Here is a 16,609-nt window from a genome sequence, read left to right as displayed (position 1 = left end):
CTAAATGCAGGAATCAAAATCTGACTTCTGCTTGAAGCTTGGATTTGTGTCTTTTAAATGACTCCTGTAACCGAAAGACCACTGACTCAGATTTCAACCTATTATATGTCTTGTGAGGTGCCCGTATGCAAGATATTCAACCTCCCCACTCACTGTAATCCTGTGTGGATAATGACATCAGCTAAAACATACAGGAAAACCCGCAAGATTGTTGTTTTTCCAGATGGTAATGACTCCTCTGTTGATAAGCGGACAGTAATTGGGCGGGTTTGCCCTCAATATTGACTCTGGCTCAGCAAACTGCAGCAATAAAGACACTGTTTTCCTTCTTGTAGACTGTGGCTTCATATTTATTTAACCACCATATATTTAATCCTAATGAACTATACACACAGAGATTTTTCTGAGGACGGAGGAACCATCTCTGAGGTCAAATTCCAAATTTATGGTTACGAAGCATAATGGATTTTTGCAATATTTGCATGTAATTGAATGTATCTGTAAAACATGGCTGATAGGTAATGTTTTATACTGCAGTTGTACTTTATTTTTAATGTAAAAAAAAGAGGAGTAGCTGGTTATTTATTCTCAGAAGTAATTATTTCCAACGGTCACAGTGAAAATATGCAGCTTCACTTTGTTTCCTGTGCAGGCCAAAGAGCTGATTGTTAGCAAAGAGATACACTCAAGTCAAAGTGTCCTGTATAAAAGATCTTAAGTATCCTTCGCACACTTGAATGCACAAGCACAGGCTTTTTGTTCACAACAGAAAAGACGTTAATCAGTAGCTTTATTTAGTGGCTCACTAATTTACTATCTATGTAAGAAGTTTACTGGCTGTGAAGCTGTGTTAGTTTCTGTGTGTGCAGGCTGAACTGCCCTCAACCTGAACCAGGGCTGACTCTCCTGGAGCTCCATTGTCCAACTTTTCCATTTAGCCAGCAACATGTTTTGCATTGGCACATCCCATCAGTCTTGAAAAGCATGGGGGAGAGTGACATGAGGAGGAAAGGCTTTTAATCATGTCCACCATGGAGGCCAAACAGGCTCTAAGCCCATATCATCCAGAGGGGCAGGCCAGCTGCCAAGACAGAGGCCACGAACCTCCATAAGACTGATTCACGCTGCTGTAAATCAGCCAAGCAGGGGCACGGACAAAGACAGAGCTCAGACGCTGCTCCTCACTTTGTTATTTTGCTGACACACAGATTCACTGAGCAGAGATGAATGACTGAACCTCACTTGTGCATGAAGTTTGCTTATGGTTGTTTGTTGGCTTTGCATTCCAGGTTCAGGTCAGATCAGGGATATAAGGGAGGATGATCATGAACTTGTCTTTGTGAGTGTGATGAGCATGATATTGTAGCCTATTTGATGTCAGTGTCATCACAGTGACAAGAAGAGAGGCGTGTGTGAAAACTGCCTGGTTTGGGGCATCACTGGGGCATCAATTTTTCAGGTCAAGTTGTTTCTCTTGGTGTAATCATTCCTCTTAAAAAAATCCACACACTTTGCAGTAACATGTTTCAGAGATTTAATCTGATGTCAGTCTGAAGCTTCAGCTTCTTTCTTTCCATTGATTTCAGGTGAGGAGACCCAGACTCATCTTTTCTGAGGATGGAAATGTTTAATTTACTAAGCTTTATTACTGTTAGATTATTAGGGTTCATACCAAAATATTATCTTGACAAATCTGCAGAATCTTGAGCATTTTCCTCTTTTCTCCCCGGGTGCAGCTTTAATTCGTCATGTTCCTGAGAAATGTCAAGCTGTTAGTTTCCTTTTGTTCGCTGATACAGTAGCTGCTCTGGATCAGTCTCTGCGGTTGTGGGTGAGACAGTGTGCGGTTTGACATTTTATGAGTCACTGCGAGCATCACTGGGGTTATGAGCAGTACTTACCCTCGAGTACTGAATCTGGACTGCAGGAATTCAAACGTTCCTGCAGCTCCGAGGCCTCAAGTTACGAGGCCTTTGCACTTGACTTGAATGTCACGTCTCTTCAAGCTCATGCAGCAAAAATGCACCTCTGACAGGTGAGATGAACAGAGGGGCCGAGGAAAGGCGGCTGTGTCAGGATAAAATGGTGAATCGAGTATGTTACACAGTTTTGATTTTGTCAACACAGAACTAAAATTACCTCTAGTCACTTAAGCTCCATAATTGCTCTTAATTTTCAGCTGTCAATCATTTTCAGGCATCTGTTCCTCTTTTTCTGAAAACAGAACTTCTCATTTATTTTGGCTTTTTCTCACATTGGAAAGAAGCTGCCATATTCACCGCCACACACCCCATTATTTCTTTTTTTACTGCCAAAACAAATGTCCTCATTCAGTGTTTACGATCCTCCACACAAGGAGCCAACTGTCTCATCTTGAAGCTCCCGTGTTCCTCAATGAATCGAGCATTGATGCTGGATAAGGGACCGACGAGAACTGTCTCACACCCTCTTGTCTGAAAATGCCCTTTTGTCCCTGCCAAAAACCCACTTCAGCATACCACAGGGTGTATAAAGACAGAGGAGGAGGGTGGAGGGAGCAGTGTCATGGGTGTTGATTCCTGCAGAGCTTCTGCCAAGATGCCCCACGGGGGACTTTTCTGCTCCTTCACTTTGAAGAATTTGAGTGATAACTGGAGAGCTCAGCAGGCGTAAATAAAAATCAGTGAGGAGTGTCCGTGATTACAGACGTGACAGGGAGACATCTAGGTTGTAATAAACTGTGAGAAATAAACTCCATTTCACATTTAAACACATGTTCATACAGATTGTGTGCAAAGAGACTTTTTGTTTTATCAGTTTATCTCAGTAGTGATCTAGACTTCAGTCAACAGGTGGCAGCATTTCATCTTTATTTATTGACGTCTGCTCTGTCCTGAAAAGCTGAGCAGGAACCAAACAACTGTGCAGTTTTTAGTTTATAAAGTACATTTTGTAAAGTAATCATTGGTGCTGTTTGAGAGCAAAAACACAAAGACCAAAATGGGTGTTATGAGGATTTTTCACATTTTCTGTACTTGTTGAAATACTGATTCAATAAGCAGAAGAACAGAGCAGTTTGAGCTGCTGAGTTTTCAGCTGCATGTTTTTTTGTCTCAGATTCTGTTTCTGCTCGTCCACATGTTGTGCTTTCAGCTGCAAGAAAACACCGTCAGCCACAGCTTACAGGCTCAGAAGATGCTTGTGGTAAAAAGAAATCATGAGTAAATGGCAGGAAAATACATGCAGTTACAGTGGATCTGACCCCTGTAGCCTCTGTGCTGCTGCCATCTGCTGGTTCATCAGAGTACTGTGACCACCTGAATAGATACATACAAGCCAGAAACCACTGCCTCACAGCTACCTTACTGAGAGTTTTAGTGTGTTTTGGTCACGCTGCTGACAGCTACTACCCCGTCTCTGAGAACATGTGTGTTCCCTCACCAGTATTTTATGGTTAAAAACACAGATCTGAGCGTGTGAACTGCAGGGTTTCCCTGTGGGAGACAGAAACATGATACACCAATTAAACACAGACACACTGAAGCTGCTGGGCCTGAGAAACCCCGGAAGGGATACACACACACACACACACATGCATGCTTGCTTGCTCATCCTAGATCTGTACATTTATTAGATGGAAGATGAGAAGAGCAGTGAGGAAGGCTTTGATGTCCCAGCAGTGAGACAAAGAGGTTAAATGAGGCAAAGGATGTGAAAAATGGCCCTAAAGTATGCAAACCTTTAATTGGTAGTCTGTGCAGTTAGAGTCTGCGTGCAGCAGTTGTAAAGATGTAGTATCTGCTGGTGACAGGTATGAATCCTGCACCTCCTCCTCCTCACTGTGTCGGACGGAGACACAATCCCAAATATGGAGATTTCATCAATTAAAACAGGGAAACTCCTTTAAACAAATGCTGAAGTAGTTTCTCTGTGTTTAACACAGTCAAACACACACACACACACTCGTAAGTCTCCTGACAGTCGCTCAGCTCGGGAGGAATCTTGTTGCCATGGCGATTAGTTGAGGTTGGGGAGATTTAGACCTTCCACTGGTAATTTAACACAGCTGCAACTTATACACTCTCTCTCTCTTATTTTACTGTTTTTTCTCCTGCTCTTCCTATTTCAAAACCTCATTCACTGTCTATCAAGCTCTCTGTCTTTCCCCTTAGTTCTGGTTAAGGAAAATTATTTGCTGTCTTGTTGAGAGTTAGATTAGAGGTTTATATATGTATGTCCAGTAAATATGAAGTTACATCCAGGAGGCAGTTAGTTTATCTCAGCAGAAAGGCTGGAAACATCGAGCCTGGCTCACAATCTCTCGCTCAATCTATTTTTGGCAAGAGACTAAATTACATTATTCCTTTTTTTAAAAAAAAGTGTGTGTGCTATCGGTAGTGGTTTTCAGGAAATAATTCAGAAAACATCCAGAGGGCTTCCTTCCAAAATAAGATCAACATGTTCAGGCCATGCACCTTTTCCAGAGGTTCTGGAAAGGCATTCTGGGAAGTTTTAGTACTTACCGTCTGGGGGAGAAACAGGTTGAGAGAGTGAAAGATGCAGGTTTAAGGAGGAAATATTTTCTTTAAGCAGACGTGTCCCCACTGGAGCTTTAATATGCAGCTGTAGCACACTGGAATCTACTGTATATAACTGCATGTATATGTGTACATGTGCATGAACAATGCTGCAAATGGAAAGCACCAGGTGGCTTTATAAACTGACGTTCATTGACTCGCTGAGGAATAATGCTGTGGTGTGTTTACTTACCCTGCTCGTGGCCCTGTGCAGGTCAGAGCAGCTGACAGCCGATAGTGATGAAAAGTGTTGGAAACACAGAGGGAGGGTTAAACGTGTATGTGGGAGAGTCTGCAGGGCATTTATGGTGATGTATGGATGAGAGCGCTGCACATGAACTCAACATTTTGAATCGTTGATCGTGTCTGAGGGAAAAGGTCTTACCTGAGTTTCAGTGTTTTGTTTGTATTTTTGTTTTACATTAGTAGAAAAATGCTTTATCATGAAAACATGAGCATTTAACTGCCAATTTCTGATGTTTCTGATACATCTGACTGTTGTTAACACACTGGTTTTTATTCTTCTGCTGTGCCAAAAAGTTACTGCACAGGAAATCTAGCTCTCCCCACAAACACAGTCTCTGTAATTGCTTTTGGTAATTACTGCAAGATTAAGGCATAAGAGCTTTTGTTTTCTTATTTTTAAGTGTGTTCCACTTGTACCAGATGTACCAGCCAGGGTGGAGTATAAGTCAGTGTATTTCCCACATTTCAGAGGGAAATATTGTATTGGTTTAATCTGTATGACAGCTGTAGTTACTTTGTAGATCCTACTATTAAAACAAAATACACAACTAAATCAGGATGTATTATTGCAGTATGTCATGAAAACTAGCTGCCTACACTGTAATACAATGCATACAGATGTTCAGTTTTGGTGATTGTGCTGTGTGTGTGTGTTGGCACAGTTACATGGTCATTTTTGAGAATGTACTTGTTGTGGTGGTGAAGATTCACTTGACCAAACTGTTAACTAGCTTTGAAGAGAAGCACTGACTCCAGTGTTTTGTCATCGCTGACCTCTGAGCCAAAACTCCTAATCGCATTTGCTCAGTCTGTGACAGCTGACTTTCACACTCCCCTCCAAAGCATCCAAACAGAAAAATAGCTCCTCTTTTCCCTCAGTCCTGCTCAGCGTCCGGCTCAATGCGCTCACACAGCGGTAGCGGTGTTGTATGAATGCACAAATTATCAAGATGTGGCTCCAAATGTCATGCAGCGTGGGTGTGGGAGGTCTGAGGACTGGAATGTGTAACAGCTGGATGTCTTAGCTTGGCAGATGAGGCGGGTATCTGGATGATGGGGGCACGCAGGGCTGTGTGGAGGAGGAGGAAGCCTGGGAGAAGAGGGGTGTGCTGGTGGGGGGGGGGTCCCTTCTTCCTTTATCGCCCATCTGTGAGAACCTGGATGCGGTGCATTTTCCGAGGATTTCTGCGATGAGGCAATGGAGTCGGTCCCCCGGGAGAGCAGCTTAAGACATCGATCCAATCAGATACGCCCCTCCCTGGCTGCCTCACTTTCTCAGCTGCTGTCTTTCATTCATCCCTCACACTGCTGCTGCTCTCCTCTCCTGCCGTCTCAAGTTCACTTTTTCACACTTGTGTTTGTTGCTTCTCTGTTTCATCACCGAGCTATCAGTCATCACAAAACACATCGCAAAGTACCAGAAATTTGAGTTTGAAGTACTGTAGCTGCTCACAGTATCACTTATCACTGTTTTGGTTTTTCCACACTTTGAAACAAAGCAATAAATCAGACTGACTATTGTGTAACTGAGCACCACTTCTTTTCTAAAAAGCAAATTATTCATCTGCTGCAGGTCACAGTGTCATCACAACCTGTCAGCTGCTGTCTTTATTACTCCAGTGATTTCCAACCTTTTTTTTTATTGTGACCCCTCATCTCAGGTGAATAAAAATCTACAGGAAACTCTGTAAACACTCTCTGACAACTGAGCATTTTGCTCAAGGGAACTTCTTCTGAACTTGATTCTCTCCCATTTCGATGCGCTTGACAGCTTGGCATTTACACACTGAACATAATGAGAAAAAAACAGTTTATTGTGGTCAAAATATATTTAAAAACATATTTTTGTAGGTTATTTCTGTGCAGGACTGGGTGTGTCTTTGTGGTTGCAGGAACACTTGCATGCTTTTTCTCAGTGCTGCAGAAAAAGTCTTAGGGGACCCACAACTCACACAGGGGAGGAGTTTTATTGTGTGTCGGGGCAACTCCGAGTAACCAATGACTTCCAGCATCAGTGTAACAGGCCTGCCTCCACACTTGGGTCTCCCCCCTGTCCATGTAAGTGCTTTTTTCATGAGGGAGTTTGCAGGAGCCATGTACTGGCAGCTCTGGAGGGAGGGTCTCTGAGTGTGAGCAGAGTTTTTATGTCTCTGCTTTCATTCAGTGGATGCTCAGTGGCCCTCGAACAGCTTGGATTTAACTGTTGACCGGCTGGCTAACAGGTGGCGCTTCAGGGAAACAGTGAGAGCACTGTGTGGAGCACTGCTGCACCCTGAGACACTTAGAGGACTGTTGCAGGAACCAGCAGCATGTTGAAGATCCAGCTTCTCCTGGTTCTCTGTGCCGGGAGCGTGGAGGCCTGGTTGTGGTTCTTAAATCCAGAACCCACCACAGAAATGCCGACAGAGACGACACCAGCAGAAATAATGGCAACAGCAACTGCAACAGCAACAGCAACAGCAGTGACAGGTGCCACCATGACAACCAGTGGTGCTAAGAAGGAGAAGGAGGTGGAGGAGGAGGATGACAATTTGTCTGGGGTTGGGGAAGAAATCATCAACGTGGCCACGACGATCCGTGAGTTTGTCGAGGCGTGGGACGCGACCACGATCCCCCCCGGGACTACTAACGGAGGCCTGACAGAGAAGGCGGAGAGCGCTAACCCTAACACAACGGGTAATTCAGACAGGTTCAGAGGGGAGAGGGTGGAGGTTGGGGTTGGGACAGGGGATGGATCTGGGTCAGGATCAGGGTCCACAGCTGATCTTGAGTCAGATGTAGAGTCAGTGACGGTCTTGACAGGTGATAAAGTCCTGTCTAACAATTTAACAGGTGATGTTTTTAAATTGAATGGGACTGCTGAGGGTGTAACTCCAGCTGATAGTCGCATCAATGCTTCTGAGCCACCTTGTCTCGCCGTGCCCTCTGATTGGCCCATTTGCTCGGGCAAACGGTCAAAGTTTTTCACGCTGCCCAACTATTTCAACCACACATCTGTGGAAGAGGTGGGGGTGGTCCTACAGGAGTGGGCGTGGCTGAAGAGGGCGGGGTGTCACCACAGCGCAGAGTGGTTCCTCTGCCTCCTGCTGGCGCCCAGGTGCCCTTCTCCCCCCACACCCCTGCACCTGCCCTGTCGCAGCTTCTGCCACGTGCTGCAGGACAGCTGCTGGGCGTCCCTGGAAAACGGGCGTCTCCCGGTGGAGTGTCACCTCCTGCCTGATGGAGCGCAGGAGCCCGGGCGTCCTGCGTGCATTTCAGTTAGTAACTGGAAAGGTAACCCCGGCGGGTTAGAATGTATCCTGTGTGGTGATACATTTTGAATCCGATGTCACGTCACTTGTCGTCGTCGATGTGTAAGCATTTGTTTGTGCAGTGTTTGTTCTGGTAATGCACACGTCCTAGCACATTGTTGCCTTTTTGGATATCTGCCATCACTTTGAACATGATTTTGCATGTTTTTTCCATTTGTTTAATTTGCAAACAAATACTTGACAATACTTGACTTGCACTGTAAAACTTTAGTTCCCTGACTTTAGCCTGTAAGACAGTGCCTCCTCCACTCCTCTGTCCCCAGGGTGAACTCGGGAGCAAAAGTCTCTTCCCTCATTGGCTAAACTTTGTGACAGAGTCAGTCAAAAGTTCAAGTATTCATAATAGAGAAAAATGGCCTCTAGTGATGTTCACTGTGGTGATATTTTTCCAAAGCATACTAATTAACACCTGGAACCAAAGGATGAAAAAAAAACCATCTTTCTTCCTGTTTCTTTAGAGCATGGTTGCCAGTGATGTTAAATAAAAGAAATCTGCAGTTAATGGCTTAAAACATGCAAAAACACCTGGTATGGTCATTGCAGTCGTTGTTGCTCCTGTTGTGGTGTCACTTCCTGTCCGCTGCACATGTCCACAGAAGGTTCACTGGCACGAAAGCGCATGACGCAGCACCTGAGTTCACGTCACTGTCCCTGGCTGCATGCCCAACTTGGTGTGATTTGTCTTGTCACAGTGCAAAACTGCATCTGCAAAAGCATCGTTTTTGTGTGATGAGTCAGCAATGGTCAGCAACGTTACGTTACAGGTTCTTTGAAAATAGTCGCAGCCTTTTTCCTTGTGCACCAAACTAAAATTCCAAATGATATATTACTCTCTACATGCAGTCAAGGGTTTCCTCCTCCATTTACATTAAGAAAAGTGTGCAACATTCATATGATATACACAGTTCAGAAGTATTTCCCTGAGAATAAACTGCTGAGACAGGAAATGTTCCACAGGCCCACGTCCAGCCTTTTAGCAGCTTCATAAAGTTTCCAGTATGGAGTCGTCCTCTGGGGGTTAACAGTATGAACTTTGCTACATTAAACCATCTTTATCATGTGTTTTCCTACAGGAATATTTAATGTAGATGATCCAGGTTTAAGTGGGAGATAGTTTTGTTACTTTCCATGTGCCACAAGTGGAGCTCTTGTTTGGATAACCTTTAAACTCAGACATAAACTGTGCTTAAAGCTAAAACCTGGAAGGCTCTTTGCTTTAAAACACAGATATGTATGTGAAATGAGTGAGATAAAGTACTGTATGTGGTGGACACTTTGTTCATTTACTGCACTTACAGTACAGGATATGAAACGTCACTGTGCTTGTCATTAGGCTGTTTTTACTGGGTGTGAATTTCCAAACACCTGCGTAGACTACGTCAATCATTAACCCACACAAAAAAAAGAAAAGATGTTTCAGAACCTGTTCGCTCGTTAAACTTCTCCTTCGTGTTTTAGGCTTTTTAAGGACTGTGCATTTCCTCAGGATAGATGCATGCAGGCTTCATGCATTTAACAGTTATCAATTCATCAGTGCTTTTCCACATGCAGCATCAGTCCAGTCGGCCAATAATCACTCTGCACTCCCACTCGTGCATGCCGGTCACATGTTTCTGTCCTGGGTTATCTCCTTCTCATCATATGTCACGATTTCTGATCAGCTGGTGTGGAATTTTGTGTGGATTTAGAGGCGGGTGGCGTCTTAGCATCCAGAGTCCCACTGAGGGAAACAATTGGGCCATCTGTGGCCAGGAGGGAGCGCTGAGGATGGCATTCATGATAGCTGCTGTGGGTGGGAAAATGGCCGGCTCCGTAGAGAGAGTGTGGTGATTGTGTGCTCGGTTTGGGAGAGAGGGCAACGGTGTCACACTCGGTAACAAGAGAGCCTTGTGACCGGGATGAGACAGGGAGGCTCAAGTCTCTGCCAGGGGTCAGAGGGCACGGCCAGTCGCCTCCACCCTCCAAAACCAGTTAAACTTGATGGGTGGTAATTGAGTGTTTGGTCGACCATTAGAAGATGTGCAGAGACAGAGAGTGGGATAAAGTGTGAGAGAGACCTTTATGCCAACGGGGAAGTACCCGCTCTTGGTTCACAGTCAGTGCACAGTATTCTTCAAAAACACTGTGTTTAATCACTTTAAGCTGCATTTTAGGCCAATTTACAATCATCTGTCACTAATCAGGATCTAAAATTAACCCTCAGTCCTTTCCGTTTTCCTGAAATTAACTTATTTTCAGTGGTGAGCTTCCAGCGGCAATGGTGGAAAACACTGTGAGAGAAAACAAAGCAAAATTTAAAGGAAAAATCCAACAATTCGACATAAAAGGTGAGTTTAGTGGCCATCAGGAGAACTGGTAAGTTGTTTAATGTTTTCTGTAGCTGTAAACATTGAAACATGTTAATACCACACAAGAACAGAGAACTGAGAACTGAGATGCATTTTGGGAAATGTAGGTGCCAGTATTTTCACAGCTTGACAAAGAGCTAAAACTCAGAATACCTCAACTGCTGCCGCTTCGATTTTGACTTTATTTTCAAATCTGTCTGTTGTTGTGACTCTCCTAACTTTATTTAACTGCAAGGTCTTAATCGCCAGTCATTGTAAATGACTTTGACCCTGCAGCAAAGCAAAAGCAATGAACTGCAAAAGTGCAGCTTGTACAGTATTTGTACAGGGTGTTTCCATGTTTGGGGAGGAAGTAGGTATTAAAAAGGAAAATAAAGAGCTGCTCATATCTCCCAAAAATCAGTTTACCTGTCGCAGATCACATTCCTCCACTGAAATATTTGGATTGGACAGCAGCCAAGAAACCAGACTATTACAAATGTTAATGATGGGAACAAAAAATAATGATGTCATCTGAACCCAAAGATTCACCCTCTCCTCACTGATCCCTCATCAGTCAGCCTTAATTAGACCTGAGCTCTCGGCTTATTCAAACAGATTAAAGTCAGACTGTGTGGCAGCTGTGTCGCCTCTGTCTGAAGTGTTAACTGATGCCACTCTGCCTCTCAGACGTGTGAAGTCCAGTTGGTTCGGTCCCAGGAGGACAGAACTACAGCTGAGGGACTTAATGGTTTAAGCCACCGGCTTAATTAACAGTGGAAGTCCCTTGTTATTGTAAATATTGAATGTCTTTCTTTCCCTGAAGAGACACTCAGGATTTAGAGGCTAAACATTCTTTCATTTAACTTGTTTTAAGGTAAAGCAGCAGACTGTCTGAACTGTATAAATACCTCAGATTCTTCACGGTGTGTCATTACACACTTTAATTTGTTATTGCAGTGCTTACTTTGCCAAATAAGGACTGCAGCGTTCAGATGGAGGTAAAGCAAGCTCTTGTTGAGACATACTTTGATAATGGTGTAATGTTGTTGTACATTTCTGAAAGCAACAAACTAAAAAGACTAAGACTGCTCTCACAGAGTACAAAGTACAAACTACAGTAATTACAGACGAGGAATGAGTAGGTTTTGATTTTGTACATGAGGACACTCCAGGTCAACCAGAGGAGGAAGGTTATTCCAACTGCAACTGAAGTTAATTTCATTTTCTTTAATTTCAGGCTTTTTTTATGAGAAACTGAAAACACCAGTCCTTAGTTTTTACTGTTGTTAAAAAGCAGTTCCCATGCTGCTGGCATTATTCTGGCATTGTTCTGTCAGATGTCACGCACAGAAGTGGATTCTTCATATTTGAGCTATGAAACTGTTTATCCAGCTTTTTTCAGCTTTGTTTTGTTGGTGTCTGGAGAAACGTTCTTATTCTTCTTCACTGATTTCAACAACCTTCACACTTGTTGCTTGTGCAGCCTGGTTACATGAGAGTAAATCTGTGCATGTTTTTAACATGTCTGTTTGATTTGGGATCTCCTTTTATTACTATTATTATACTTGCAGTAAAATATTTGGCACAGGATATAAACTATAGCTCACTAAAAGCCATATATTGAATTGAAGGCAAACAAAATATGTGTAATAAACTGAGAAACAACAGCTTCTCTGCTGCTTTTCTTCATCGTATACGATAGCATACTAAATATCTTTAAGGATTTGCGGTGGTGGTTGAATAAAACAAGACGTGGATTAAAAAGCATTTTGTAGACAGTACAATTAGTTTGATTTGAGACAGTGTTAACAATCATGGCTTGGTTTTGAGATTAATCCAGATGAGGTGGGTGTGTTTGTATTTTCTATAATAAAATCTTGTCAGTTTTTAGGGCTTATGTCTTAATGTTTAATTTAACCTCTCCCCTGGGGAGATGGTTTACCCTCCTCAGCCTCTGGAGGAGTCCACCAGCTCCACAGTGACATTTCAGCCTGTTTTAACTGGCATGTTGAGTCCCTGCAGGCTTTTGGGACTGATTCTCTGTCTTTGTGCTTCAACCTATTAGAGTCCCTCATGGTCTGCTTTCCCATGGACATCTGACACGCATTTCCTTCCCTTCTGTCTGTCCATCTGTCTGTCTGCACCTCTCTTCTCTGGCAGTGTCTTTTTTCTTCACACAGTAAAACAGGCAGTGGATTTCTCCAGGGTTGCATGTTGGAAAATACAGACATGGCACTCCAGTAATCCTCCGTAACAAAATACATGAGGTCACTTTTTTACTCGCCGATGCCCTCAGGGCTGTGGAACATTGAACACATTGCTGCGTGTTGTTCTTCCCTACAATGGGTCCATGTTTGCATGGAGAGAGAGAGTCAGAGAGGAGACAGAAGCAGGGCAAGGAGCCATGAGCAGACATCTGGGTTAACATGATGATGGTTTCACAGGCGAAGTTCCCACGTTTGGGTGTCATGCCAGCTTCCATCTGTCGCCTGGAGGACAGCCAAGCTAAAGAAACAGCTGATTACGGACTTGAAGTGAGCTTTTAATGGCCCCTCCCTGCTAGACTTTCTACAGCATTCAGTGATATTTCAGACAATACGTTATGGTAATAGTTCAGCCATCAGTGTTGCTCCTCACTAAAATGCACCTGTGGCTGGATGGGAGCAAAGCCCTGCAGCAGAGGAGAGGAGGCTGTTACAGCCCCAGTCCCCAGCCCAAACCATGAAAAGCAGCATCATATACTTACACACAGATGTGTCCATTTCTGTAATTTACCATGCTACGTTTTAAAGTGCTGAGGTTGCTGTTAACTGAATACCCCTAACTTCACCATTACCTTTCCAAGTGTGTGGGAGAACCTACGGTGGTTTTCAGGTAACGTAAAAACACAAAAGGCCCTCTCCAGAGCCAGTGTTTGGTTTTTGAACTATAGAATATAATGAGCTCAAGGTAACAACAGTGAGAAGACCATTATTCTCTTTGAGCACAGCAGTGGTCCCCAGTCTTTTCAGCCTGTGACCCCATAAAAGCGTGAGCTCCACCACACATCAAAGTCTGTTCACAGGTGTTGGGGAGAAAAGGTGTATAGAGACTTGATGTTTCCAGACGGAGCTCAGTGATAAATTGTCATTTGGGTCAGCGTCAGTTGGGTGTGGAGACATGAAGTGAGACATGATATTTCTGGTTCTGCTGCATTGACTCTGATTCTTTTTTCAAGGCTAAATTGGTGGAGTACTCGCCTGCTCTGTTCAGTTGTGTCCAATTCAACCGTAAAGTGATCAGTTTGTTTATTATATCGTTCAAGGCCTGAAGAGTTCCTGTAATTTATTAGAAACATAATAAAGATTACGGGACAGTCTAAAAGAAATAAACACAGTTTTGTGCAGTAGAAGGTTTTGTTCTGGTTCCTCTCCTCTTAATGGTCTCATCTATCACTACATCTATGTTTAATACTTTGACCCCTTGTGCAGCCACTAGGTCGGGAACTGCTGGTCCTTGCTTTGCAGTTTGGTCCACAGGAAAAACATTATTAAATTCAGAGCCTGAGACTGAGATTTCAACTCTGATACAGAAATAAGAAAAGTGTGTGTAATTGTTATGTAATGGACTCAAAGCCACAATGTTACTGGTTGGCAGAGATTGTTTGTGATCATGGGAGGCTCAACTGTTACTGCCTGAATGGCCTGTTTAGTGGGAGACCTGTGGCTGGACCAGACGGCTTCCAGATGTTAATATGTATGAAATTTAAACAGAACTTGGCTTAGAACAGAAACTTAGAGAGTTTCCTCGTTGTCATTCATCATTTCAAAATGTATTAATTAATTCTACATACATAATCTGACCCACCTGACTTGTGCGACAGCTGCAGCAGCTGTGTCAGTGTGAGATTAACCAATAGCAGGTGCCCTCAGTGGGAAGTTGACCACCCTGCGTGCCCTGCTCCAGCTCCAATTGGACAAAATCCCACAGGATCCAGGCTCAGCTGTAGTTGTGCAGGTTGAGACAACATAACATAACGCCCACCATTCATGCAACAGGGACCATGTACATGAGTGTTTGTGTGTATGTGTGTAAGAACATGTGTTTAGGATTACTCCCTGCCAGTGTTGTGTTGGTGAGTGCAGATGTGCAGTTGGTTATGAACTGGTTGTCCCATAAATAAGTGTTGCTCAACACGACGTGACTTTCCTCTCAGCAGGTAGAAGGTGAGCAACACGCTCCAGAGTCCAGAGTGCAGACACTCTAAAAGCCAAAAACACAGTGCTGTGTGCCATTGAATTAAACTGTAAAACATATATAAGAATGAGAAATATTATTCAGCTCTGTGTTTAATTATTTACAGAGAAGGTTTTCTGGCTCTTGAGCTCAAATTTGGTGAAATATTCCCCAGAAAAACAGTAAATTGATTAAGAGAGCCTCGACGCCAACGGCTCTGTTTGGACTATTTGCTGCCTGGGTGATTTTTATTGAATGTGTGTAAGAAATGGGACTGTAATAAAGTAAAAAGTGAGAAAAAATGGCACAACCTCTGAGCGTAGGAGCTAATATGTGTCATTTTCTGTTTCATACTTGACTAATTCAATAATACAGTGTGTGGGGACGTTCAGAGTTCAGAGTCATTTGTTTATTTTGCAGACGTCTCCCAATTAAGCTGGTTTTTCTCTTCTTTTGCTCTCTTTGACTGAACACTTAACAAGCTGCATTCAATGCTTTCACATTATTTAGAATCTTGGGAACCCTTGTGACCGCTGACCTCTGTGACCCTTTAATGCACAGATTGTACTTTTTAGTCAGCTCCTCTCATGAATCTGCGATGACAGACCACCCTCAGGAGATCACTGTGCAGTGTCTGCTGAGCCAAAACGCTTTCTCCCCTGTGATGGCGATTTATGAGAGCGTAATCGTAGGTCTCAGGGCTGCTGCTCCTTTTCCCTTTGGGCTATTTTAGTCTATGGGAACTGAAATATCAGCAGTTTTTCCATTAATATGACCATTATGACCCTCAGTCTCACACAGTGTAGCATTAATGTAGAACCATTATAAAACTAGATATTTCTGCCTCCACTCCATCAAGCACTGATCTTTAAAGCCTCACAGCGATCACTGACTGAATCTGTGGTTTACTCTCTGACCTGGATCATCAGTGCAGTTTGGTGTTTGCTGTTGTTGAACTGAAGTTTTTCTTTCCAAAGAACTTGTGATTTGCTGATCATTTCTGTGCTTTAAACTGACTCTCTCTGAGACTCATGCTGCCTTCAAGTGCACCTCATCAGCTCCTTCCTCTGCCTCATAAATGTAAACCTTTTATGCAGACATCATCCTGCTTTTTGGAGGAAATAATACAAAAATATGTCCTGGAATAAAATTAGTTTTTAGTGGATGATTTAGATTTTGGCTTCTTTATTTTGTGGTGACTAATTGGATTCTATAAAATCCAATTAAACAGCCCAACAACTTAGCTCACATTTGGCACTATTTTACACTCATGTGCACTTAGTTTATGTGTTTACTGCTGCACTTGAAGGCAGGGTTTGTCTGACTTTTCTCTTAAAAGAATGTCCTTTAATCATCAGACTCTAAATCTTCATTTCCTGTCTCTCTCCTCTTGCAGAGGAGAGTGGCGTCTCCTTGCTCCAGCTGATCGGAGAGCCTCCACCAAGTGAGATCACCAGGGTCTACGGGCCGAGGGGGCAGACTGCCTATGTCTTCACCGCTGCGGCGGCGGCGGGTCAGCCAGCTCTGGCCCACATCCCCAACCCTTTCTACCGCCACTTCTCCCTCCTCTTCCACATCAAGCCCTCCACTTCCGCCGCCTCCGTCCTCTTCTCCATCACAGATGGGCGCCAGAAGCTCATGTACATTGGTGTCAAGCTCAGCGCAGTGCAGTCCGGCCGTCAGAGGGTGCAGTTCTTCTACACCGAGCCCGACTCTGAGGCCTCGTATGAAGCGGCCAGCTTCAACGTGCCGAGCATGGTGGACACCTGGAGTCGCTTCTCGCTGTCTGTGTTTGAGGAGCAGGTGACCTTCTACCAGGGCTGCGACTCTGAGCCACAGGTGGTGAAGTTTGAGCGTTCCCCGGACCCCATGGAGCTTGACACGGGGGCGGGGATCTTTGTGGGTCAGGCAGGAGGAGCAGACACTGACAAGTTCCAGGTAATATTTGATT

The 16,609-nt window shown here is 43.8% G+C and overlaps 1 protein-coding gene across 6 annotated transcripts in view; it reads left to right on the top strand.

Annotated features, from left to right (window-relative positions):
* Window positions 1-16,609, top strand: part of LOC108873056 (collagen alpha-1(XVIII) chain) — a 33,995-nt gene that overhangs the window by 4,280 nt on the left and 13,106 nt on the right. For 5 of the 6 annotated variants that reach the window (XM_018661101.2, XM_018661098.2, XM_018661099.2 and 2 more), the window contains exons 1-2: window positions 6,831-7,478; window positions 16,055-16,596. In XM_018661101.2, the coding sequence (XP_018516617.1) occupies window positions 7,112-7,478; window positions 16,055-16,596 (909 nt within the window). In that variant the 5' untranslated portion in view covers window positions 6,831-7,111. Of the gene's footprint in view, window positions 1-6,830; window positions 7,479-16,054; window positions 16,597-16,609 lie in introns of those variants that run through there. The other variant, XM_018661100.2, reaches the window with a different exon arrangement.

This window comes from Lates calcarifer, linkage group LG7_2 (genome assembly GCF_001640805.2).
Source record: "Lates calcarifer isolate ASB-BC8 linkage group LG7_2, TLL_Latcal_v3, whole genome shotgun sequence".
Classification (NCBI taxonomy): Eukaryota; Metazoa; Chordata; class Actinopteri; family Centropomidae; genus Lates; species Lates calcarifer.
The sequence above is the reverse complement of the archived record's forward strand: the minus strand, read 5'-3'. Positions and strand labels throughout refer to the sequence as shown.